Source organism: Tauraco erythrolophus, chromosome 6 (assembly GCF_009769465.1).
Source record: "Tauraco erythrolophus isolate bTauEry1 chromosome 6, bTauEry1.pri, whole genome shotgun sequence".
Classification (NCBI taxonomy): Eukaryota; Metazoa; Chordata; class Aves; order Musophagiformes; family Musophagidae; genus Tauraco; species Tauraco erythrolophus.
Genome location: NC_141470.1, coordinates 9,777,574 through 9,802,383, shown reverse-complemented (window position 1 = coordinate 9,802,383; position 24,810 = coordinate 9,777,574). Strand labels below are relative to the sequence as shown.

Sequence of the window (24,810 nt, the reverse complement as noted above, 5' to 3'; positions counted from 1 at the left end):
ATCAAGATTAGGTTTATCACACTGGATGCTTATTTTGTGCACAGAAACTGTTTCCATGCTCTTCTTCAGTACATTGTGCAGTGGCATAAGATTTCTCAGACCTCTGCTTCAATCCACTGACATCCAGGAGTCCTAGTGCAGAAACAAGGAAATGGATCTCCACTGGTTCCTGGCATGTTAAATAGGCAGTGGAGACCGCAAACACATTTATGCCAGTTGCAAAACAGGGTAACAATTGATAGGAACCAGGAATATGTTTCAGAAAATAGTTCAATCAAGGAAGGAATTGGAAGCTTTACTAGCCTATAAACTTAAACTCAATAGTGTGTCTTTATGTATAAGAATTACATACAATGTTACTGGGGGTCTACAATTTTAAATACTTGGATACTGATATTATCTTCATATATCTAAGAGTAGATCCACAGGTGTATCCATACCCTAACACATGGAATATATCCATTTCCAATGGAGGATGGCATCTTCTCCTGAAGTCATGAAAAGTGTGTAGAAATCCTCCAAAGATTCTGGGCCAGACAATTAGGTAACATGGATTGCCATAGCCCTGCAGACTTCTTGATGAGGTCTAGATTTTTGTAAGGACTGCAGACTTGGAGTGACTAAGCTGACTTTGTCAGACACTAGGAATACTCATTCTCATCCCTAAAGAAGTTATCAAGGAGAGGGAGGCCTCTGTCATTGCACTTAGAAAATATAATAACTTTGCAACAGATGTACTATCAAGCATGTTTTGTACCAGCTAACTATCATTATTAGTTGAGTATTGGTATTTAGTTGACTGTATATTGAATAAAGGCATTTGAATGTACCTTATTTATAGAGGTTTGAGCGTTCTTTTCTCGTCTTAATTAGTCAACTTACTTTTTAAATTTGCTAGCCCTCAAATTAGTATGATTTATTTTCTCTGACTTTCTAATAAAAGCTATTCCGAGGCAAACAGAATCAAGCTGGTTGTAATCAGCATGGCTTCGTGCTCTACTGTGAACCTGATGAAGGTAGCTGTGAAATGGTTCCTGATATTTGGTCTGAAACCATGCCGTATACAAACCTCAGCTGGGTATGGCAGTCTTTAGTCAAAGCAACGTTATCCTATGTGCTTATGAGACTGGAAAAGGGCAGAGACATAGTGAGATCCCTGCTAACAGTGCAGGGAACATGTATGATGAATTCTCTGCTTGCATTTGTAAATAACGTTTCCCTCACCGCCCATGGAAATTACAAGCTGCCAGGAAAAACGAAACATCCCAGCTAAGAGCCACCGCTCTGCAGCAACAGATGTCACAAAGCATCAAGCATGTGTGAGTGAACTGGACCAACAGCTCTTGAAGCAGCACCACTTACCCTTGGACTGCTGAGAGGATGGTGGAGAGCCCAGACGACGCTCCGCTGATTGATCGAGACCTGAATGGACACAACAAGGGAAAACAGCCCTCAGAAAACTTAGACAAAAACATAACCCTGAACACCAGCCACCACAGGCACAGGCATGAAGTGAGGAGGAAGAGAGAGGCTGTCACTGGAAAAGCACATGACTCCTTTCCTTTCACTACTGTCACATTTTTCAGTTGTCCCACCCTCAAAACAGAAGAAATGCCGTTGCTCAGGAAGGATACTGTAATCCCTTTCATTAAGGGAGCTGCTACCTACTTTTGGTCATCAAGCACATGGAAACTAGTACGTCTGACCTGTGCAAGCTGAACTGCTGAATTCAAAAGGGACTGCCAAGATATTCACGTTTGTGCTCAGAATTCTCTTCTGCACAGTGCTGGTGGACATAGAAGGAGACGTTCTCTGTCACAAGCAACATGGAAAAGCACCGTGTGTACAAGGCACAAAGATGGGGACTCTTCCAGATATTAAGAAAAAACAAGTCTCCATGACACACAATCGTTTCCTATGTGATGATTTCCCACTGAAATCAAAGCTCACATTGCCTTAACCCTTTCTGGCTTCTCACTGATGGACTGCACATCTCTGCTCTCCAGTAAGATTTCTTGCTGTTGCATTAAACAAGCTTAGTCTTCTCTATAGATAACAAGTGCTGCTGTTATTGATGACTTCACTAATATCAAGATAACAGCCCAAGTGCCCTCCAAAAGAGGCCAGTCAAGGGAAAATAAACTGTCCTTCTATTTGCGGACAAGGTCACCTATACTGTAGTGCTCTTATGTTCTCCAGCAAAGGCCACCTACGAAAAATGTCAGCTGTAGACAATAAAATGCACAAATGTGCTATGCTAAATGTGCTAAAAGGGCAGAGAGGCCAAATGTACAAACATTTCAGCAGCAGACGTTTTTCAGGAGGAGGGCTGCCCAGCAGGAAAAAAAACCCTCTGTGTGACTGTAAATGATTAAGCCCCAGAGGCAGCTGCTTTCTATCCTTTTTAAATAGAAAGTTGTCTTGAAGACTGAAACATCTTATAGGAGAGAACTTGGCTAGGAACCTAGCTGCTTAACAACCACCATGCAACATGTCAATATAGCAAACCTACCCATGTTTCACCTATACTAAGAGCCATGAAGGCAAATACTGGCCTTCAGGTAACAAACATGAAAAGGCGAAATCCTGCAGATGCTTGAAAAACAGAGTGTATGTGTGTATGTGTATACATGTGTGTCTATGTGTGTGTGTACACATATATATATTTAAAATTGATGTAGGTCAGATAGTTAATGTCAGCTTATACATAAGAGAACAGAAAACAAATTTGGATCATAAACTGTCTCAATTTACTCTCTTCTACTGTTGTAGAAGAATAAAAGAAAAAGATCAGTTTCTAAAATGGTCTCAGAGACATTTATTAATAAATAAATTTGAGTAGTAGAATTATTAAAAAATATGTGAAGTGTAAAAGAGGAAATATTTCCAAGGAAACTGTAAGCTACAACTGAACACAACGGCAGGTCCTGTTCTCTCTATTTGTATCCTCTGCAGAAACTACTCGGTGATGGTTTTCTTCCTATCTCATTGCAGTTTGTCCGTCACAGTAAGTAGGCGAAACCCGTAAGACCAGTCTCTGCATGCTTTTTTCCCAGATTAAATCTAAACTTGCACCATGAAAATCTGGGGCACTCATTCTACGCAGAAACTCCCCACTCATGTTTTGCCTCGTACCCTGCAGTCTGCCCATCACAGTACAGCAGTCAAAGACGAGAAGCTCAATCTTGGCATTCTTTTGCACTAGATTAAACTTAAATTTGTACTATCAAGATCTGGGGCATTCATAGAAGTTTATGCAAAGTAATATTAAGGGGAAAACTATATCCTCTACTTTTGAAAGGCTATTTTATGTGCCTCTCCTATAACTGAAGTAGCTGAGTGCAACACAGATGTGTCGTGCATATGGGAAGTCCATTTAGTTAAAATCTTCCTTGTATGAGTCATCAGGAAAAGCTTTTTCCAAACTAAATAAATTACAAGAGGAGCCTATTGATTATCTTGGACAAATGTGGAAGGCATTTAGGTGCCCAGAGATGCAGTTAAACACCTACTTAGGAGTTAAACTGCCACTAGGAACTGTTCCCTCCAACTCTTAATTGTGGTGGGAAAGTCCTCTCTGACACTCACCTGAATTCCAGGATACTTGATTAAAAGTTCCAATCTGCTATTTCCTCTTTGCAATCAGCTGTTTCCAACAGTCCTAAATTCTCCCCTCCCAACCCCATTGCCTCCTATGTTTTTTACAAAAATGATCACACACACGGAGGGCCAAACATGGCAGGCCCCACCTCCCAACTCCCAGCTCCTTATTGGAAGCAATATTTGAAAAAGAGTTGTTGTGTACTGTGTTTTCATCCAGCCTAGGAGCCTGAGGTAGGGGACAGAAGAGAGAGTTAGTGTGAAAACCTCCCTGGAAATGCATTCAGTATCCACATGATTGCTATCGAACAAACTTTATTTCTGCTGCTGATTCACATGCAAAATACATCAGAAGTAAAGGAGGCCCTGCAGCAAGTTTGAGTTTGTCCACACTGGAAATCGTATATAGGAGCAGTGGGAAGAGTTTAAAGAATCCTGGGTTAATTTTAATCGTTGGGGTGAGAAGACAGCTGTATGTTTTCAAACTTTCCCCCTTTACAAGAGAGTGCTGGTATGAGATATGACACCCAAACTGAGGAGATCTTCCTTGCATCTTCTTCAATTTAATAAATCTCCTATATTTACCCTTACAAATGGGACACAGTACCCAAGCTGGCTATAAAAACTCAGTATAGTGGCAGGTTCTATACTCCAGTACAAAAATGCTAATAAGCAAAAATTACAGATTTGTCCCTCCCATCAAGATCATCTTAGCTCGGAAATGCTGGAATTCATTTTTTAAAAAACCCCCACACATGCACTGCTCCTGTATCTCAGAGTCAGGTGGACAGAACCAGGACAGGGCCAAAAGAAAGTAATGAAAACGCTGCATTATGATGAAATGCTGTAATGAAAAAAACAGAGAGAATTTAAATTTTTATCCCTCTCACCAGAAAATGAGAGTATGAGGCCCGATAGGCAGCACATTAGTATGGTAGACCCTGGATGATCTTAAATGTGGAAAGAGGAACAAAAAATGACATCATCTTACCTCTACGACTAAGAACTAAGTTTATTTGGTGGGAAATATCTATTTGTAAGTATCCTCCTAAGAGTCTCTACAGGCATTAAATGTCATTGGAAGTATCAAATCTATAATTATTCCAATAACTTAATACTAAATGCAGCAATGTAGGAAACCATGAACATTGTGCGTGACTCATTTTGCCCTGTGTTTTGCGTTGCTGTATGCTTGGGCACTAACTCAATGGAAGCCATCAAAAAGTTGTTGAAAATATAAGCAGAAAAGTTAATACAGTTGCTCAAATAAAGAGCATTCCCTCAAACACAATTGCCAGATTTAGAGACACAAGAACAGATTCTTTAGTCCCCTCCAAAGTGATGCAGTTGTTTTGCCAATCCTGGAGGGAAGAATTGAAAAAAAACTATGAAGGAGCTAGAGTCAAGGTTTAGGAGGGGCAAGATGTAGAGGGCACTCTAAACAGAAGGTGGGCACTGAGACCATTGTAGGCTATTCCTCCCATTGCATAGATTGACTATAATCTGGAGACATCTGAGCTATGAAAGAGAGAGTCCAAGGACTGAAATGAAATGTGCAAGTGTGGGCTGTAGTTTGTAGATGTGACGATTTTACACCTTATTCAATCTATTTGATACTTCAAAGTATCAAAGCTAAAAGGTCCTTTGTTTTAAAGTATTTCTGTACTCATTTTAGCCAGCTGCTGCCAAAGGGGAAGCCATGTGAGGCCCAATTTGTTTTAGACTAGAGGTCTCTTACTGGTGAAATCGAGAAGCTGGAATCCAGTTTCCAGCTGGTTTCAGAGAACTGCAGGATTTCCTGAGAGCTGAAGAGGTGAAGGGCTGAATCCTCACACTGCTGAGGTGCAGGCAGAGAGAAATACAAAGAGAAAAAGCACAACTGACCTGGTAGCTGTACTACACATACAGCACGTGTACAGAGCACCTCTATACAGCCCTTCACTCAGATTAATTTTCAAGTGCTTTAAACAGTGCATCTGCCAGTACATACCAGTAGATTACAAAGGCTTCACAGCCAGCATTAAACATTTGGTTCAGATTTGGCATTTGTTTCAGTCAAATTTTTTTACAGTCATTTTTTCTGCAGTCCCAGCAGAATTTGCTTTCATAGCACAGTTTTACCAGGATGCTGATAACAGCCTCTTAGCTGGTCAAGCTGGAGCCATGCTTCCAAGAAGGGGAGCCTGCAGCATGCATGCAGCGTGCAGTAATGCATCAGACTCGTGTCCCTGGGTGAAATGCCTTAGAAATTTTGAATTGGTTTGATTCCATGTGTAGTTTTGAAAGTCATTCCCCAAATACCCAGCCAACCTCTTATTTGCTTCAAGCATAAATCAGGTGGAATTTGATACTCCTCTTTGCTTGCTCACTCAAATAAACAAACAAAAAAAAATCTAAACTGTATTTCCTGGTATGAGACCTCTAAAAATTACCTGAATTAATATGCAACAGATGAGCAGTCAGGCATTGTGTGTTAAAACTTTTCATCGCTATTACTCTTGGGTGTCCCAAAGACACAAACTGTGCTTCCTTGCTCCCTGATCTGGGGAATATGAATAGAACACCTTTGATGCTCCACTGTCTTACAGTCCCAACCGTGCAAATAATCTTTACTATAACACCTCTTACTGGGAATACTTATGTTTAAGTCAGAAGGTCTACTCATGGTAATAACTGCTTGTAAGATGAAGCCTTACAAAGAGCACAAAGAAAGGACCGCAGGTGTTGGTAACACACCTCTTCTTCCTTTCAGCACACACAGAAGGTGATGTTAAACAGCACCACCTTCCTTAATTGGCCAATTATACTAAAGTTCCATTTATAAATGGTTTAGAAAGAATTAATAAATAGTAAAGCACGCTACAAACATGAGAAGTAAATGTTACTGGTGCTAATTAGCTTTCTCAATATGTCCCCTCTCAGTAAGCTTTTGCTGTAGTCTGTAGTGATCTATTATAATGTTTTTATTAAATCATTTATTAATAAAATATTCTCCTTCTGTTAGTTATTTATAAATGGAACTTTAATTTGAAGCGTGACTGCATTCCTAGTTGTACCTATATCCTCTTTAAGGAAAATAAAGAGCTTTGAAGATATATCTGTCTCTAGGGGCCATCTGTTCACCTCTTAAGAAAACAATACACTAAAAAGAGAGGGAACGCCCAGCATTTTTTAATAACGTTGATGGGACTCAGCTTCATCTTAAAAAAAAGAAGAAAAAAAGATAAATTCGGATCAAAATTAACTGGAAGGTACCAGATACAAAAAGCACTAAACGGAGAAGGCAGTTTCATTCTCAGAAGGTGTCCTGGTACCTGCACAGTGTCTGAGGATAGTTCTCTGTGCCCACAGACATTGAAACATAGAGACAAATAAAGAGAATAAAAAAGAACCCAAAAGTAAATTATATGGAGTGTGACTCCAACATAAAAGCACACAATACACACAAAAGCACCAAAAATGCTTCTTCCCACATCTCTCTCTCTCTCTCTCCCTGCTGTAAAGCCTTATTCACTGAAGTATATCAGCCTGTACCGTATTTGTAAAGTGCAAATGAAAAGTTTCTCTACAAGATACAACAGGTCCCGCAACAGGAATAATCCAAAACTAGAGCTTACCCCAATGGATCAGCACTCGCCATCCTCGGAAAGGGAAAAGGAAGAGAGAGGAAGAGAGAGAAAGAAAGAGAGAGGGATGTGGAGGCAGGTGGAGAGAAGAGTAGGAAAAGCAGAGTGAAACACTGTTCAGAGAAGTGAACGGTCATAATTATTGCCATTGGTGCCTATGTCTTCAGAGACCAGGAACACTAGGGGGACAGTTTAATTTACTAGAAAATAACTTTTGTCCTGCTCACAATATTGCAGACACATCCAACTTTGGCACTGGGGAATATGAAGAGGGACATACTAAGGTCGTAAAAAAAATTTCCCAGCAATTTATTTTCCCAATTAAAGCAGTCGGCAGAGCAATGGGGTTCAGTCTTCATGCCGCATTTCTTTTCTGTCTCTTACATAAGGCATGGTTACCAAGGGAATTGTTCTTTTCGTCCCCAGTTTGCTCAGCGTAGTGTCCCTCTGTCCCCCAAGCTGGCCTGGTTAGAAGTACTATTTTTTGCTATGAATGAACTGTGAAACATATTGGTTATTAAAGCATGCATTTCTGAGCCAGCTTGGGAGCCCAGGGTACAAGATTGTGGCTCTAGTTGTGAATCTGCTCTGATACTGGCTTATTAGTCATGTACAGTCAGGAATTCAGATCAGCTAGAACATACCAGCTCAGCAACCCAGCACTTATCTCTGTGGATGCCATCTTGTGCTCCAGGATCTTATTTTTCATTCAAAATAAATTCAGTCTCTGGGTCTTAAAGGTTGCAAAGAAAATCTTTCAAATGTGAATGGAGAATAAATCAATGCTGTGCTGAAAAGAGTCTGAAACAGCAGCTCTAAAAGCAGAACGAATCTCTGGCATGTTGACTTTGAGGTCTAGCGACAATCAAAAACTTCAGTATTCTTAATTTTTCACTACTAACCAAAGCATTCAAAGCGGAAAAGAATAGACAGGTTATTAAGTTTTCAGGGATGCAGGTAAGCAAACTCAGGAAAACATCACCACCTTTTCACATTAACAAAGATTAGATTAGAAATAAATAAAAAAAAATCTGGTGTGTTATTAAGCCAAATTATTTTCAAGTCAGTTGCAGTGCTTTTTTTCTCTCTGTCTCTTTCTCTCTCTCATCCTCTCCATTTTCAGTAACAGGCTCCCAAGCTGCCAGAGCTACCTCTGGCTGGGTGAGGAAAATCCATTCTCCACAAGACGGTCACCAACAGAAATGCCAAATTTAATATGTGCCCAGTAGATTTCACAGTTTACTGCTCAGTGCAACTAGCCATGCTTCCGGTTACATCAACATTGCAAATGCTGGGCTGGGCAATGCAAGGCAGTTTTGAGAAAAGGTAAAATTCAAGCATAGTTAGAATAGAAGGAAAAGGCCGTTGTGCTATGCATTGATAGAGAAGTGGAAAGAAGCATTACAGTAAGTTCTTTTCATGTGTTTGAGTGACACTCCATTTGTATTTTGGCCTGGAGTGCAAATTTGGGTAAGATCTAATTCATATATACACAAATACATAAATATGTATATATTTAGGGACAAACTCTGTCCTCCATTGTACCCGTACAATCCGTCTGCAGCAATGTAACTGAGAAGAGCAAATTGACACCCATTGTATATTGGAACGTGTGTGTATATTTGTACAGAAAATACACCCATATTCGCACATGCAGAATACTAAAATGTAAATAGAATGGGTGCAAGAAGGTTGATTAATTTTTCTTTCAAGTCATTTTCCCAACAGGGAAGGTACTGAAGAGGTTAACAAAGAGAATGGAAAGCAAATTGACAATAGGGAAAAGGAAGAGGGAAATGAGGTTTAAAAAAAATGAACAATCCCAGGACAAAATAGACCCAGAAGCGCAGACATGTGCATTCCCTACAATACTGAAGCAAGTGAACTACGGAGCTGCAGCAACCCAGATACAGAAGAAGAGAAGCACTGAAAGAGGGGGTGAAAGAGAAAGTCAGAAAGAAAGAAAAAGAAAAAGAAAGGGACAGTGGCCTCAGCTACTAAGACAACCATGTGCATCTAGAGGGAAGGGACCCTTAAAGATGCAGTATTCCTTTAAAAAAGACATCATAAAGTTGGATAATTAAACACTGGCCAAAAATTTCACGGCCACCATGATTAGCTAGCCCCATTTTCCTGGGGTTCTCCTCGCCACCTATCCCTTCCTTTCATGTGGCTGTCTGCAGACCCAGAATCCAGGTCCTCTCATTTTCCCACCATTGAGGTCCTTTGTCCTAACTCTTGGAAGTGGGAGGGAGGTAAGACCACAGCGACTGTGATCCTCCAAAAATCAGCCTGATCCTTCAATGAGAAGGACCTTGGCTGATCCTCATGCAGTGCTCTAAGCTTCTCCTTCTGTAGTCTGAAAAATATCACCTTCAAGAGGGAACACAAAATGCCCATGTGTATTTAAGAAATTCCCCCAGCAGTTACTGAAGGGTCATTTCCTCCGCTCCTAACACAGCTGTAGCAGCTGCTAGAGAACGACAAAGGAACAATGAATGGTGCTGGGAACATCTGCTGAAAGACCCTTCTCCTGTCACAGAAAAAATTTCTGCACTTCTCTTACTGGACCTGACTTTTAAGTACTGTGGAAAAGCTCATCTTTGGAGTAGTTTCAGACTAACTTTTAATGCAAGAAGTGCCACATGTTCAAGAAGAGAACTTACATATAGGGGGAATCAGAGAAAAGAATGGGAATTTCCATATCCATGGTAACAGTCCAGGAAAATCCAGCCACTAAGTCTGTATAGCCACTTCTTCATAGCTGTAAAACGTAGAGGTTTCTAACAGTTTGGGTCCAATGCTTCTTCCTATCTTGGCATCTTAAAGAGGGTGCTTTACACACCCTGCGAGGCACAACGTCCCCTGCAGACCCGCGATGTACTTCATTGTTGTGGCAGGTTCAAGGCTTGAAACACTGTCCAGGAAGGACTGCCTCAGCCTGCAGAAGGCCAAAACAGGGGCTGTCCCTCAAACATACTACAAGTCTCCTGAGGCTTAAAGGCCACAGTTGTCTTTAAATTGAAAGGTTTCTGTTAAAGGGGAATGGGAAAGAAGAACGGTTTGCCAAGTCCCTAGGTTCCTTTAAGGAACCCACTGCTTCCCCCTTTTTGAACACTCCTAACCTCTGGGTAAACTAAGCTTTTGTCCAAAATGTACAAGGATTACATTTTGATAAAGAATTATCCATTGGGACAACAGCTTTTACCATTAGAGAAAAATTATCTTCCTCTGAGACTGAAATGTTCAGAACAACATGTCCACTAAAAACCTTCCCCAAAGTCTAATTTTTTTCGTTGTTGTTGTTCATGGACCCACACGAATCCACTTAAACTCTCTAAATTGGTGACCTGCATGTCTTCCATTGCACCTCTATTCACAATTGGGAGTCACCCTTTTTGTTATTCTTCACCGTCTGTCACTTGAACTGCTAGACTGGAATCATCCTGCAGAAGCTCTCTCGTTGGTCATCCTTTCCTCTTATGTTCTCTAGTGCAGTCAGGGTAGTGTTAAGGAGTTTGACTCTTACCTATAGGCACTTAATATTTTGCTCTGTCAGGCAGGATTTCCAAACTTTCCTACCATTGTTGCCACTGAGTCAGTTGTGCTGCTGTTTCTAGTGCTGGGAGTGGAGCACTCTGGGCTTTCCTACTGTTTTATACTCCAGTCCTTCCCAAAGCAGCCTTACCACATACATTTTCCACCCTGGGCATCCTCACTTATGGCAGAACTGAACCAGAAGTAGCAGTAGGATAAAATTTTTGTGGGGAAAACATTGGTACAGTCACAGGCTGCATTTGGGATAGCCACAAATGAATGGTACTGTACAAAAATACATGTAGTGTGGGGCTGTAAATATCCCACCCTTTTTGTTTCTTTCTAAAGAGAGAACAGCTATGTCCCCACATGGAGAAGGTAAGTACTGCATCTTTAAGGTCTCAGCAGTGAGGTAGAAGAGAGGAACATATTGTCAGTGTTTATACCTTTCTTCTTTGTTGAATTTGGGATTGGCTTCAGAGATATCCAGGCTTTTACTGAACATTGTTTTACTATGGCAGGAACAAAGCGAGAAAACAGAGTTACTAGTTTGGACATTTATAAAGAGAGTCACCTGAAGCAATGCTGGACACCCAGTCCCCCAACCCATCCTCCCCTTTTTAAGCAATGCTCTGAAAAACCTTTCTTTCACTTTCCAACTATGGCTCAAGCCTACACAGTGATGAAGTTCATTATCTCCCTCTGACTTCTGAGGTCTAAGATGACTTCCCCCATACATACTTGTAAACTCTGCTCTCCTTTATCCAATTGAAAACCCAGGTACCATCTACTTTGTCACATTGTCCAGGGAAAATAGAACATGCCTGAAGGCACAAATCGCAAAGCGCTCATTACTCAGACTTTTCTAGAAGACCTCAACACTAAGCACAAACTGGGAAAAGGTTAAAATCAGACTACAGAGACTCTTAGAGGAACAGTAATCCATTCTGTATTCTATTTCGTAGGGTCCATTACCACTTACTCCCAACTCTCTTCCCTATACTCAGTGTACAGAGAAATGCCCTTCTTTATCGCCTTGGGTCTAAATCCCTGAAGCTTAGAAGCAAAATTCCCTATGCTTTGCTAAAAGGGCGGCTCTCTGCAATATGTTTCACTGGTAACATTCTTCACTGTTTCACAGAACACTGCTTCCTAATGCTAGCTGATCTTTCATGCAAGCTATCCACTTCAATAACCAGAAGAAAATGAATAGTTAATGAAGCCCATTTTAGAACAGTTTTTGGACTCTCACAGCAAAGCTGCTGAAAATTTCTGGCATATCCCCGAGGGATTCTAGGTCCCATGGAATTCTCCACGGAGTCTGTGTGATTTTGGCACAAAGGACAAATTAGCTGGTGTTAAACTAAGCTCAGAACCCACCTCTTTTCTTTTGACATTTCAATGAAATACCAGATAGTCTGAGAGGTGTGGATACCACAACGGCAGAAGCAATTAAGATGTAATTATGAACCCGTTTAGTTGACAACTAGCAGGAAAAACTAAGAATGAACAAAACTTTGTCACCAGTTTTAGGGTGGCTGGTGTTTGTGCATACTAACTTTGCCTTATACAAAGATCCAATGGAGAACACCTGGAGAGGTCAGCACAAGCATTTCAAGGAGTCTGTAAGCTCAACAAGCAGTCTTTGTGCTGAGTTCTCCTCCTCGGTTATCCAAAACTAAGTCACTGAAGGACTATGTTTTTCATTTAATACCTTCTCAGCCTGTAGGTTTGAAGGCTGCCAAGTTTCAAATCTCAGTGGAAAGATATGCCCTTAAACGAGCCAAGACCAGACACTTGTAGGGTCCCCACACGGTTATCAAAAGTGCAGTTCATCATGCAGACACATAAACCAGACGTTATAACATAAATCCCCTTTATGCAAGCAAACATCTGTTTACTACTGGGAAAGAGGACAATAGGACTAAATCACAAGACACATGGGTGTGTTCTGCCCACTGGTTAGCAGAGTATCTCTGCCAGTTCAAGAAAGAAGCAGTGGCTCTGTGTCTCTGGATGTTTACAGGAGTCATCTGTGTTTAAACAGGAGACCTGTTTCCATGGCCCACCTCCCTCTCTTCCTACTGTGGGACAAAAGCACTGAATAGTCATCTGTTGAGACCAACAAATGTAATGCTTAAAAAAGCATCCACCTCTGGGATCTAAGCTCTGCTGCTGTAAAATCCACTGTCAGTGGGTCATTTCATGGAATATAATATGTGACTAGCCATTAAAAATCCCCCATTCTTGGTGGAAGGTACTTGTCATTTTGTTACTGACTGTTCTGACAGATGGTGCCCCATCAGCAATGCATCGTCCCCAGACAATCCCCATGCAGTGGTGTTAGTTAATGAAGCCACCGGTTCACGTTATAAACGACTGCACTGCCAGCAACACAAAATGTGCCATTGTCATCTGTGAATGTGGATGGTATGAATTATGGAAGCTCACACATGGAGTAAAATAACATCGTCTCTTTAACCCCTTCCAAAACAAGCACTACTAAGTCCATCATCATCAATCATGTGTTATTACATCCCTTTCTCCACCCTTAATCACACCTTTATGTCCAGCCCTGAGTTGTGCTGTGCATTGCCCTGTATCTCTTTTGTGCTTGGCAGGTTTTACGTTCTCTGTAAGCCAAAGCTCTTCTTTACTGATATGTAGCCTGGATTTGTCTCTGCTCTGAACTCATCTCAGACCTTTTCACTTCAATTGTTTCCTCGTGTTCAGAATTGAGTGAGACATTTAAAAGCAAAAGGAATAATTTAGATAGCAAGACACAGCTTTGCCTCTTCAGACTTTTGAATCCAAAGCCAAAGCTGAGAGCTGGAAGAGAAGGTTTCAGCTCTCCGAAAACTCTGAGATCAATCTAACACCTCCTGGTTGTTCCACCCAGTGGGACACTTACTGTAAACAGCTGCAGAGTACTGCAACTCACAGGCAGCCTTGGGGTGCAGGCAAGTGATGCATCTCCATCTGGCTCTGGGAGCTTCATGCATCTAACAGGTACCAGATCAAACACCGCAAGCTGAATAAGGAGTGCGCAAGGGCTTGTCAGTGTTGTGTTCATCCTTACCACTCTGAGGCCTATGGGGAACACTGAGCACACCCTGTCCTGAACACCTCCTTCGCCCAGACCTCACATCAAAGCAAAACACATATTCAGGACAGGTTTCCAATCTACACTACAACGAAACATCTTTATGGCAGTGTATGTCAAAGCCACATATCCACTCTGAAACAGTAAGTCCTAGAAGATTCTGTAAATCTTCACTTTTTCCTCACTGTAGATAGAACTGTAACAGTTGCCAGCAAAACTCTCCAGCAATTCTAAAGGTCTCTGGTCATGAAATTATTTCATGTTTTTCACCCAGTTCTCAGACATCAAAGGGAGTTTCTGGGCACAGCAGGCTCTTTGTGAGCAGCTCTTAACAGCTGAACAAAGAACTCATGTCATAAAGCTGAAACAAAAGTTACAGCATCATCAGCATACATACATGTGAAGTGTTCTTTTATCTTGATTGATTTATGGAAGTGTGAATCCAAATGCATGTGCTTCCCTTAGGCTAGTCATAGGGACTGAGGAAGCAACTTCCATAGTTCACATAAGTGAACTTCCACAGTTCACTTACTCTCTTAGAACCTGCCCTGAGGAGACACCATTTTCCTCTGCTGTTTCTCCACAAGACTGACACTTTCTTTGATAGAAAAGAGGCAAAATTACACATATTCCATCACTTTACAGGCATGTGGTAATTTATGTGGGTCAGACGCATGCTGCCTCTGACAGCACGTTTTAGAGGTATCTACAGATGCCTGGACAGGGCTTTTCAGATTCAAGCTTCTTCTGATGACATGGAGGGTGGGGTTCATCTCGTTTCACTTCAGGTGCCCAAAAGCTACACACCTAATCCAAGATAGTAATCTAGCTTCCTGTGTTAGGCTACGGAGACAGAGAGGAACAACCAGAGGGCAATTTATCTGTCCAAGACTGTTTGAACAGAGGACATATGTATCTGTGACCTTCCAAAGCCCTCATCTGTCCCCATTGCCTAGAGTGACAGCCTGAATCACAAGCTTAGACTGAACGCCTATGTTCTCAACAATTAAAAAGAGGTGAGATGGATCTTGCCCAGAGGACGTGGTGGTTTCCTGAGCAATAGCTGCAAGTGAACAGAACCCTTAAGGTCCTGGCAGGACTTCTGGTCCTGTGTGTGTAAGTGCTGCTGGCTGCCAGATCGTGTTGCAAATGTGCTTGGAAGTTGTAATGAGTGCTGGTGCGAACAGAAAAGCTCCACAGCTTCTTTGTATGTATAACACAAAAGCGGGTAGCAAACCCAGACAGGCAAGGCTCCTGGGTAAAGGAGAGACCCACCTCTGTCCATGTTGTGCCATTTCAATAGCTCTGCGAGCAGGGACTGGGGAGCCACCATCTGTCACACTGAGAACCTCCATCGACTTCCTTTCTGGCCGCCGCTTCCCATGCCTGTTCAGCATTGGGGAGTCCACACGCTTCCTGGGGGGATCTTTATGAAAAGAAAACACGGTCAGCTGAATTCGGCTGTGACTTACCTCAGACAGGTGAGTTACATCCTCTTTTAACAATCTCACTCTCACACCTCCCTACAGAGACAGATACCTTCACGATGGAGATGCACACTTGCAGTCTCTCCCTTCTTCCGAATTTACAAACATTAAGACATAAGCTGCAATCCATCTACAGAGAGAAGGAGCGCTGCTACTGCCCTGAACAGATGAGTCTTGTAAAATAAAGGTACAGCTATAGTACAGCTGCAGAAATTACCTTACAAAGCTGATAACAGTAATAACAAGATGACAGCATGGGCTATATCACAAGCTGTTAGCCAGAGTATAAGCCATCTAGGGATCCTGTGCATGTACTCAGGTTGCTAAAGCTTGCCTTCGATGTCCCTGCTAGCTAGATTAAATGTGACACAGGGACATGAGTACACTCCAAAATCAGAATTGCATTCTCCTCTGAAAACATACCCTTTTTTTTGCATCTTTAAGATTGGATTTCAGATTTTCCCCACTGCTTTATATTTTTCCTCCTTCAGTATTACAAATTAAACATCCTTGCCTACCTGAGAAGATCTCTAATGAGAGCTGCTAAAATTTATTTGAGGTCATCATACAGCTTTTACTGTTATAGTAACCGAAGTGCTTTACACTTTTTATTGTGCAACATTTCTATGAGGTACTGAAGTGCTACTTTGATTTTGCAGAGTGAAAACTGAGGTATAAGAATGAGATACATAAAGGCAATTAATTCCTAAAGGTGCTGATAAACATTTACTGAGGTTCTGAGGAGCACCTAAATTGCTCTGGAAAGAGTCCTTAGATACCAAACTGCATTGCAGAAGGTGACTTGCCCAACCATATACACCTCGACGGTGAAGCAGGGAACCAAACACGGACCTCCTGAGATGTTTTATTAGTAACATCTCTCCTGGCATCAAAACAGTAAAGAGGAGGAAGGCAGAAAAAAAAAATACAGAAGGATTTTCTTTTCTTTGGTTGGGCTATTTCAGATCCCTGCTTCTATTTATAGACACATTTTTAATTTTAGTGGAGAGTGACCACCTGTAAAAAAAGGCATCCTTCACCCCTGCAGTTAGAAAGAAACTTACAGCGCCTGGCCCCTAAGCTTTCTTTCTCTGCCAGGAGTCCTTTGTAAAACCAGAAATACCACATTTGACAACTCTATCTCTACTGCCTAGTCTGATGGCATTGTTTATTCTCTTGCCCTCCTCACACTCTCCATCTACTTGCTTGTTTCTTCTCCCTCTCGCGTCATGTTTTTTAGAACCAGATCCCTTGAAGGCAGGCCTTATTCTTGAAACAAGGAGCATGAGCGAAGACAGCTCAAATGCAAATGGACTAGTGATCACGAATGACTGTTGTATTACTGTATAACGCAAACATTCTTTGTATTGCTAGTAATAATGTTCCTCTGAAAAACTAACTAGAATTAAAAAGCAGTTTTATCTCACTCCATTTCAAACTACGTCCAGTAATAAAAAGGCAGTAGAAAATACTAGTAGGGGCAATGACCTCCAGATTAGGAAAAAAATATCGTGCATAAAGTTAAGGGAAAAACAAAGGGAGATAAACCTAATAAAGCAGTTATACTGTGTGACTTCAGCTGCACATGTGTAAGTGGTCAAAAGTAAGCTGGGAAAAGGTTCAGACATTTCAAACTTCTGCTTCTTCAAAGAAGTTCAAAGAATGAGAAAGGATTCATCCCACAGAACAACTGCTGGTATCAGAAGTGTGACTAAAGCCGAGTAACACACAAAATGACAATGTAATTAAGTCTGGAATCAACAACAGAGAGTTGATACAAGTTTGAAGAGGAATATCAGACATCAGAAAGGAAGGTGGATGACTGCAGTTTAAAAGAAAGGAAAAAGAAGGAAGAAGGAAGATGAAGAAAGCAGCTAATGTCAAAAGAATGGAGATGAGTAGGCACAGACTGCATCAATGTTAGTTAATAATAGAGTCTAAACAAGAAAGATGGAAAAAGGCAGGAAAAACATTTTATGAACGATATTTTAAAAGGCAATTTGATCCAAGCATGTTCAAAACAGACAACTTCAGCAAATGGAAATTCAGCTGAGTGACGCTTACAAAAGTGACAGGCCAAATATAAGGTAGACATTAAAAGACAGCGAAGAAGAAATTTGAAGATGGATTAGCTAAAGACTTGTATAACAGTGTTTTGTATACCTATCAGAAAGAGAAAGCTTGAGAGAAGGACAGTAGCCAGAGGGATCATGAGGGAACGAACAGAACAATTAAGGAGGAGAAGGATATCGCTAACAAGTTAAATGGTTCTTTTATATCAGTCCTTGCTGCTCAAGATGATGGAACATATTGATTTCCAATCTGTATTTTAAACCATCAAAGAGAGAGACTAAGCAAAAAGAGCAGGTGGTGAAACATATATGCAACATATATATGCATATATAAATGCAACATCAGCAATTCACAAAAGCTTGATAGAAAACACATCCAGAAGCTTGCATGAATGTGGCTGAGCTTCTAATAAAGGTATGTGATTCCTCTTCAAAATCGGCTACAATCCGACACTATACATGGCTGAGGGTAGCAAGTATTGTATGTATTTTTTAAAAGGGTCTGAGTAAGAAATGACAGGGCATCGAGTTTGTCACCACTGTCCAGTCTACAGATAGTAAAGAAATAGTTAAATACACAGCCGTCCTGCCATAAAGAATAAAGTGTTGTCATTTAAAAGCAGTAGAGATTTTGCAGAAGCACAGGAATTAAAAATAGGAAAACCTCCAGTGTTTGTCCTTCTTTTCTTGACTCTCCGGAAATCACGGAATCATAGAATGGTTTGAATTGGAAGGGAGCTTAAAGATTATCTAGTTCCAACCCCTCTGCTGCGGGCAAGGACTCCTTCCACTGGATCAGGTTGCTCAATGCCTCATCCAACCTGGTGAAATCAAGTCCTAGTCTGGATCTGTGATAGTTCTGAGGATGCATTTTCCTTTTATTTCACAGCATAAAAGTGAAGCCATTCCTAAGGATTTTTACAGAGGAAGAGAGAATTGTACAGGTAATGATCCAATCAACTGGAAGGTGGGAATTAAAGGTTCAACTTCTGAGTTTGGATGAGGCACCTATATCCTATATGGCTATTCTGGCCCAAACTCTTGCTCTCTGGTTTATTAAGAAACTCCACCCCACAAAAGCCTTTTCCTCAAGGAGAAATTAGTTAACATTCATTCATTTTACTGAGAAGTTTGTAATTTCTGTGTTTTCAGGTAAAGAAAATGGCGCTGGACTCGAAAAGATGGTGAAGGTGGCCCTTTGAGAAGGCCTCGTATAGCTGAAACAGACAAAAGGGACACCAGAAGAGAGCGTCAGCCTAAGCTGGCCCTATTTTTATCTGCATCCATTCTTTCTGAGACCTAACATGCAAAGAAAGAGGAAAAAGTAAAATACTCTGAGATGCACTTTCTTTTTTTTTTTTTTTTGGCGAGAGCTCAGGCAATGAACAACTCATGAATGTGGTTTCTTCAAGCTGCTGTTATTAAATCTGTTACTTTTTCTCTGCTCTTCTTTATTTGTGCAAGGCTAATGGCTAATGACGAGATATTCATCAGAAGCATGACTGCTCTTAATTAAACCTTGCCCCATGTTCTCAGAGCTACTGCTGGGAAGAGAGGAGGGGAAATCTCCTGTGGAAGAGGAAAAACAACCTACAGACGCTCAAAGAATAATGCTCAAAAGAGTCTAAAACGTGCTGACGAGACACAATGATACATTCAGAGTAGTGTTTCTCTGTTGGGGAACGTTTCCACCCCTTGTACAAAAAAACCACAAGAGTGGAGCATAGTATTTCAGTTCAAACCATGAAAATATTTTGGCATGTGGAAGAGAGATTTATGATGTATTTAGGGCATAGCCATGTATTCACTTACATACTGGATATGAAGATTCTAGAGTCACCTTGCTTCTTTTCTTATGACAAGAGCATTTCTAAAACAAGATGATGGTGTCATTACATGGCATGATAATGTTTGAGTCAAAAGCTGATTAGTAAAGTGCTAGATGACAAACTGCACTGTATGAGGGGCTTTTGACCACAAGACCTGCAGTTGGCACATCTACCCATCTTCATCAGGTTCCCTGCTAACATGGTCTCTGTAGCTCCATCCAGGTAAGAGTTCAAAAACTACTGTGTTGACTAAGAATTTCCATCTCTTCTCCCATAGAAGAGATTTCTCTGCAAAATTATAGGGCCTGGAGCCTGGAACTTGGATAAGGTAATAATTCAACGGAGTATTAACAAACTTATAGTTCAATATACCACTGCCCTGTAGGCTTGAGAGATTCCAGGCTTTCCAGTTAAAATAATGAGCACTTTGCTTCTAGCCTTCAAAGTGCTGAAATATAATACCTGAAAATCACAACACTACTATGTAAAAATGCTATTTCAGGTCATTGATAGAAGTGACTAATCCTTTATTATTATCAATCCTTACTTTCATCACTCTGCACAGCAAGAGTCACTTATATAGTTAGCTCCTCTGGAAAGCATTTTTCCTCTTGTCTAAATTAGTGAAGCCCTTGGTGATCAGCAATACCTTAAAATACTAAGGAAAAATTCTTCAGGAATAAAGTCGTATCACAAGAACTTTATAAGATATATTCTCTTACTGCACATAAAGCTTTTAAAGATATCTTTCTAAGATATTCTAAACACATGAGAGTTTGATGTAGGTACTATAAACAGATAAGTGTTATTATTCATACTTTCCACAGTGTACATATTTACCTGCAGATAAGAGAATGTGTACATATATAACTCCATAGGGTTGCAATGCTACACAGTCTTAGTAGCTCAAGTCCAGGAGCAGCATTTCTGCAATACTGCATGTAGATTAGTAATCAGAAAATTCTGCCACTGCTTCTAAACATCATCTGCTTGCGCAGAGCCAGCTAGTGGGTCCACATGATATACATGATATTTTTTAAGATCTGGTTCAAGATCAACTTGAATGTTTCTGCACTGTGAAACAGACATGTCCTGAAAAATGAAGCTGCTGAGTTCAACCACAGAACAGACCTGCATACCTCAGGCTGAGGATTCTCACCAATGCTGTACACCGTTTCAGTGGGAAGGGAACAGTGATGCTAGGGTTTGGGTATATATTAAAAAAAAAAAAAAAGGCAACAAGGAATTAGTTGAGATGAGTTCATGGTGACAGAGGTCATATGTGTAGTACCTATTTCATTTCTAGGGGGAAGATCCTCATCTTCATGACTAGGATACCTCTCCTTCCGGTCAAGCAGAAGAAAATAAATCATTTTCTCTTGGTTTTCTCTGAAAAAAAGAAAAAAAAAATCTTTAAATTTGAAGAGAAAAAAACATCAACATGTAGATAAATCCTTCTCATCAAACCAACAGTCACAGTTATTCTAAATAAGCTGGAAATGGTCATCTACCTGCCAGCTAGATAAACAACCCACAAAGCTTTTGAGAACCTTGCTGTCTCCAACAAGCAGCTTGTGAGAAAAGGAAATACGATTCCCATGTCACACACACAGAACAGAGGCATAGGACAGACAAGACAGCGTGTCCACAGGAAGTCCAAACCAAGAGTGGCAGCAAGAGAGGTCTCCTGAGCCTCTAAGTGCTCTTTTCATTACGTGTCCCTCTTAACACCTCAGGAAATACACCAGCTCTCAGGGGTGAGCTTGAAATAAATACAAATTTGCCAACGAAGGCGTATCCAACACCAATAACAGCATTAATACCTCCCCATCCAGACTGCATGGCCCATCTTTTCATGAAGTGACCTTGCCTGTCAGCAAGGAAAGAGACAGCACCATGCCTCTGTTGCTGGTCAGGCTCTGAGGTTCTGACACACGCTGCAAGAAAGGCTCAGTGCTTGCTCCCAACATCTCACTAGCAAATCAGCAGCCCGAGGGTCAGACATTGCTACTGGTCCCTCAAAGTGAGAGACATGTTAAAGTGATCTCTACCTCTCCCCAGGTTTATAAGCATCCCAGCCCGTGGACACCCAACTGATATGAAGACTGAGCAAGTGCTTACTCTTCCGACAACAAGTCCTGTAAGAGTTTATTTCGGTCACGGAAGCAGCCTAACGAGTGCATGCTATCTAACACGTCTGGATCAATATCCTCCAAGGAAGGGAGAGAACGAATCTGCACTTTTCGAGGGATTGGTTGCTCTGGTTCTGGCTCGTTCTTACCCCCTCTGCAGAGGAAAGAAGATGAGAGAGAGAAAAGGGGCAGGGAAAGAAGGAGAGAAAAGAAACATGAGTCACAAATGAACCCGTACTCTGAAACACAGCCTGCAGCAACAGATGGAAATAGCTTGTTAAATTCCCACTGAGAGACCAGGGCTCGCAACTAGGCAGATATTCTTTTCAGAAGAAACTGCTGTGAAGGCTAAGAGTGACCAGCACCTTGTGGATTTGGGTCTTTAATGAGAAATGTCCGCGTTCAGTCAGAAAGGCAGTAGGAACTTCACTTACCAGTGCCCTCATAATTTAAGCAGATGTTCAGCGTCCTAATGCCAAACATTTATAAAACACTATGTGGTTTTAGAGATGCTGTCTCATCAGTGGGACAGACCTCAGGCTACCAGGCTGAAAAGTGCAAGTCGAACGATCCTCTTTCAAAGAAGAAGCTATGAACAAACCATGACTGCTTTTCACCAATTCCCATTGCAACAGTTTTGTTCTTTAAAGCTTCCAAAGGGATTAAGAGACCTCAGTGTTCAGGTCCCCACTTGACACACGTTAAAAGGTTTTTGGGGAAACCAGGCTGTTTATTTATGACAATCTCTGCTTCTTTTCAGAGATGCAAATTTGAAAACTGTGGCCCACGTGTGATGTCGGAGGTCAGCGGAAGACCTAGGAACACATCATTAGCGGTAGAGTACATCTCTCTTTTAAAAGTAGTTAACACAAGATTTCTGCATAATAACCTCACCCCATTCACTAGACTCAGGAAATATTGATTATTTGTTGCAATTAAAAGCTGTAACTGTAAGAAAAAGGTCAAGGTGTCAAGGTATCTATAACTGACTGAATGATATATATTGCAGGCACGCTGAATATCCTTGGATTTTGCTCAGGAAGGCAGGGAGCAATTTATTTAAACTCTATTCACCCAAAGAGGTGGGTTTGGCGGTGGTGGTATTTTGGTTGGAGAAACTGTCTCCCCTGAATCTTTGCTATTTCTCAATGGATGCTTTGTACGATGTCGAGGTTTTCATATGCTTTGGGTGAGGTACTCCCTTCCGATGTTGATGTTTTCCTACTCTGTCGGTGAGGTCCTCCCTTTCCTTTATGCGATGTAAATGTGAGACTGTTGGGCCCAGGCTCCCAGGGTGGGTAACAGGATTTGGGAATATTTAAACTGCATCAGATGTCAGTGTTTGCTGTTTATGGGGCTGTCTTTGGGGAAGATGTTCTTCTTTTTGATGCTGGCAAAATAAGGCGAATGCAACTTGTGAACTTACTCGCATGGCTCAAAATGCCCCGGGCTCAGATGTGAGCTATCCAAGTATCTACATAGAAAAAGGACCTCCAATTCAAATGCCCCTAATTTTTCATGAGTAGGTTAGAAAGCAACTCTGATAGGATCATATGCATGAGCTCGAGGTCTCAGTCAGTGCACCAAAAAGAGAGCCAAAGCAAATTATTTCCTTCAAGGTAAGAAGGCAATACTAAGTCATTGCAGCCAGGGCCCTGACACTAGAACAGTTACATGCTACTCCTTAATCACAGGAGATTGCTGGGTGCTACTTGCAATTTATTTTTAAGCAAGTTGAAATGCAGTTGTGAGGCATCTGCTCTGTTAACCATGTTTGTGGGACATCACTCACAGAAAGACTTGGAAATTTTAGTTTTATCTTCTCTTGAAGCAGTGAAAATGTGCCAAGCCCTTTCTGGATACACGTCACAGAGTCAGACTCTGGTGTGCATTACATGGGTCATGACAACATGGGTCAGACCCCACTTCTCTTACACTGAGCACTCACACACCCCCTGCTCAGTTTTATTCACTTTAGGAGGCTGGAAGTAGAATATATAGGACAGAGAAACAATCTGCTCCTTGGGAGTTGTTCTTGTGTGTCAAACCACTAAAACTCAGCTTCTGACGCTCCACTGGAGTCTCGCACAAGTGTCTACGCCTTCTGCAATGACATCATGCTTCTGAATCTAAGGGCTGGATTCAAAAATCCTTGTTCAACTAAAGGAAAATCTTACTCCTTGAGTGCCCTGTCTTTAAGAGGTAGCTACTCCTACCTCTTAGGATCAGGATCTAGCTCTCAGCAGCTAATAAGCAATGATTAGATCATAACCTGCACTATTAAAGCCAGTGATGATCTTGTCATCAAGATAAATTCTTGCAGGATGGACCTCCGAACAGCAGCTGAGTGTTTTTGCTTTTTAATGATCTGCAGTTCACTTTTAAATATTGACTTAAAATTAATGAGATTCATTATATGTTACAAGCAGATGTCCTTAAGGTAATTTAATGAGATTAAAAAGAATTATTGTTTTTGAAAACTTCCAGAAAATCTGGGTTTCCTACTAGTTGCCCTAGTCTATAGCAGAATATCACCTCCAAGCTTCTTTTGAGTCAATCAGCGTGTGAGCCATTTCTAGAGAGCACAGCTTGTCATTTTCTGTGCACTGAAAAGTAGCTTTTCCTTATGCCCTGCATCTGGTCAGCCTCAGACATAGTCAGGAATTTTCACACCTCCTCCTCAGGTGCAAGCAAAATCTGCAAAGAGGTGCCTCGTCATTTGGCAACGCAACTCAGTGCTTCAGGAAACGAAAATCACCGGCTCTGGGCTGTGATTGGCACGACTGCATGGCTTGTTCCATCCTCAGTCTAGCACAGAGTGACAAATTTGTTGCATTTCAGCCCCCATAGACACCAAACAATGTCACACGATGAATACTGCAAATCATGTATATTTTTTAAAGGCCCGCATGAATGTAATTGCTGCTTTAAAACCCATCCTCTTTTGTGAGGATCGGGGCGTACAATGGCTGTGATTCCAGACCAGGGTGGACTTTTTAGTGTCTCCATGAAATTCGCTTGTGAATCTCACCGAGATGCACATTTGCATGAGTGCAAAGCAAAGGCAGAACTGGTACAGTTACTCTTTTTCTGATTTTATTAAATTTGGTACCTTCACAATTAGGGCAATAAGTCAGCGTTCCAGGAGTAGGCATTTACCATAACAGCCAATTTTATTTGCCCTCTTGCTTTATTAAAAAAATGTGAAAATAACTGCTGTTTATTTGCTGATTTATGATAACCTGCACTTGAGGTAAAAATAAATTATTTCAATTAAAAAGGCTTAAAAAACCTCACTGAATTAATTTGGGTGGGAGAGCAAGAAGAACTGGAGGCTGGTGATGAAAGGTTTCTTTTTGGTTTCTTTTTTCCTTTTTTTAGGCTTGTGAATCATGATTTCAACTTTCAAGACCTCTTTCTCTGT

The 24,810-nt window shown here is 41.2% G+C and overlaps 1 protein-coding gene across 1 annotated transcript in view; it reads right to left on the bottom strand.

The window, feature by feature from the left end:
* BRSK2 (BR serine/threonine kinase 2) overlaps positions 1-24,810 on the bottom strand; it is a 339,934-nt gene that overhangs the window by 35,375 nt on the left and 279,749 nt on the right. The window contains 6 exon segments of the mRNA XM_086612849.1: positions 1,363-1,382; positions 1,385-1,422; positions 11,210-11,275; positions 15,142-15,292; positions 20,546-20,643; positions 21,376-21,540. Coding sequence (XP_086468975.1) covers positions 1,363-1,382; positions 1,385-1,422; positions 11,210-11,275; positions 15,142-15,292; positions 20,546-20,643; positions 21,376-21,540 — 538 coding nt within the window.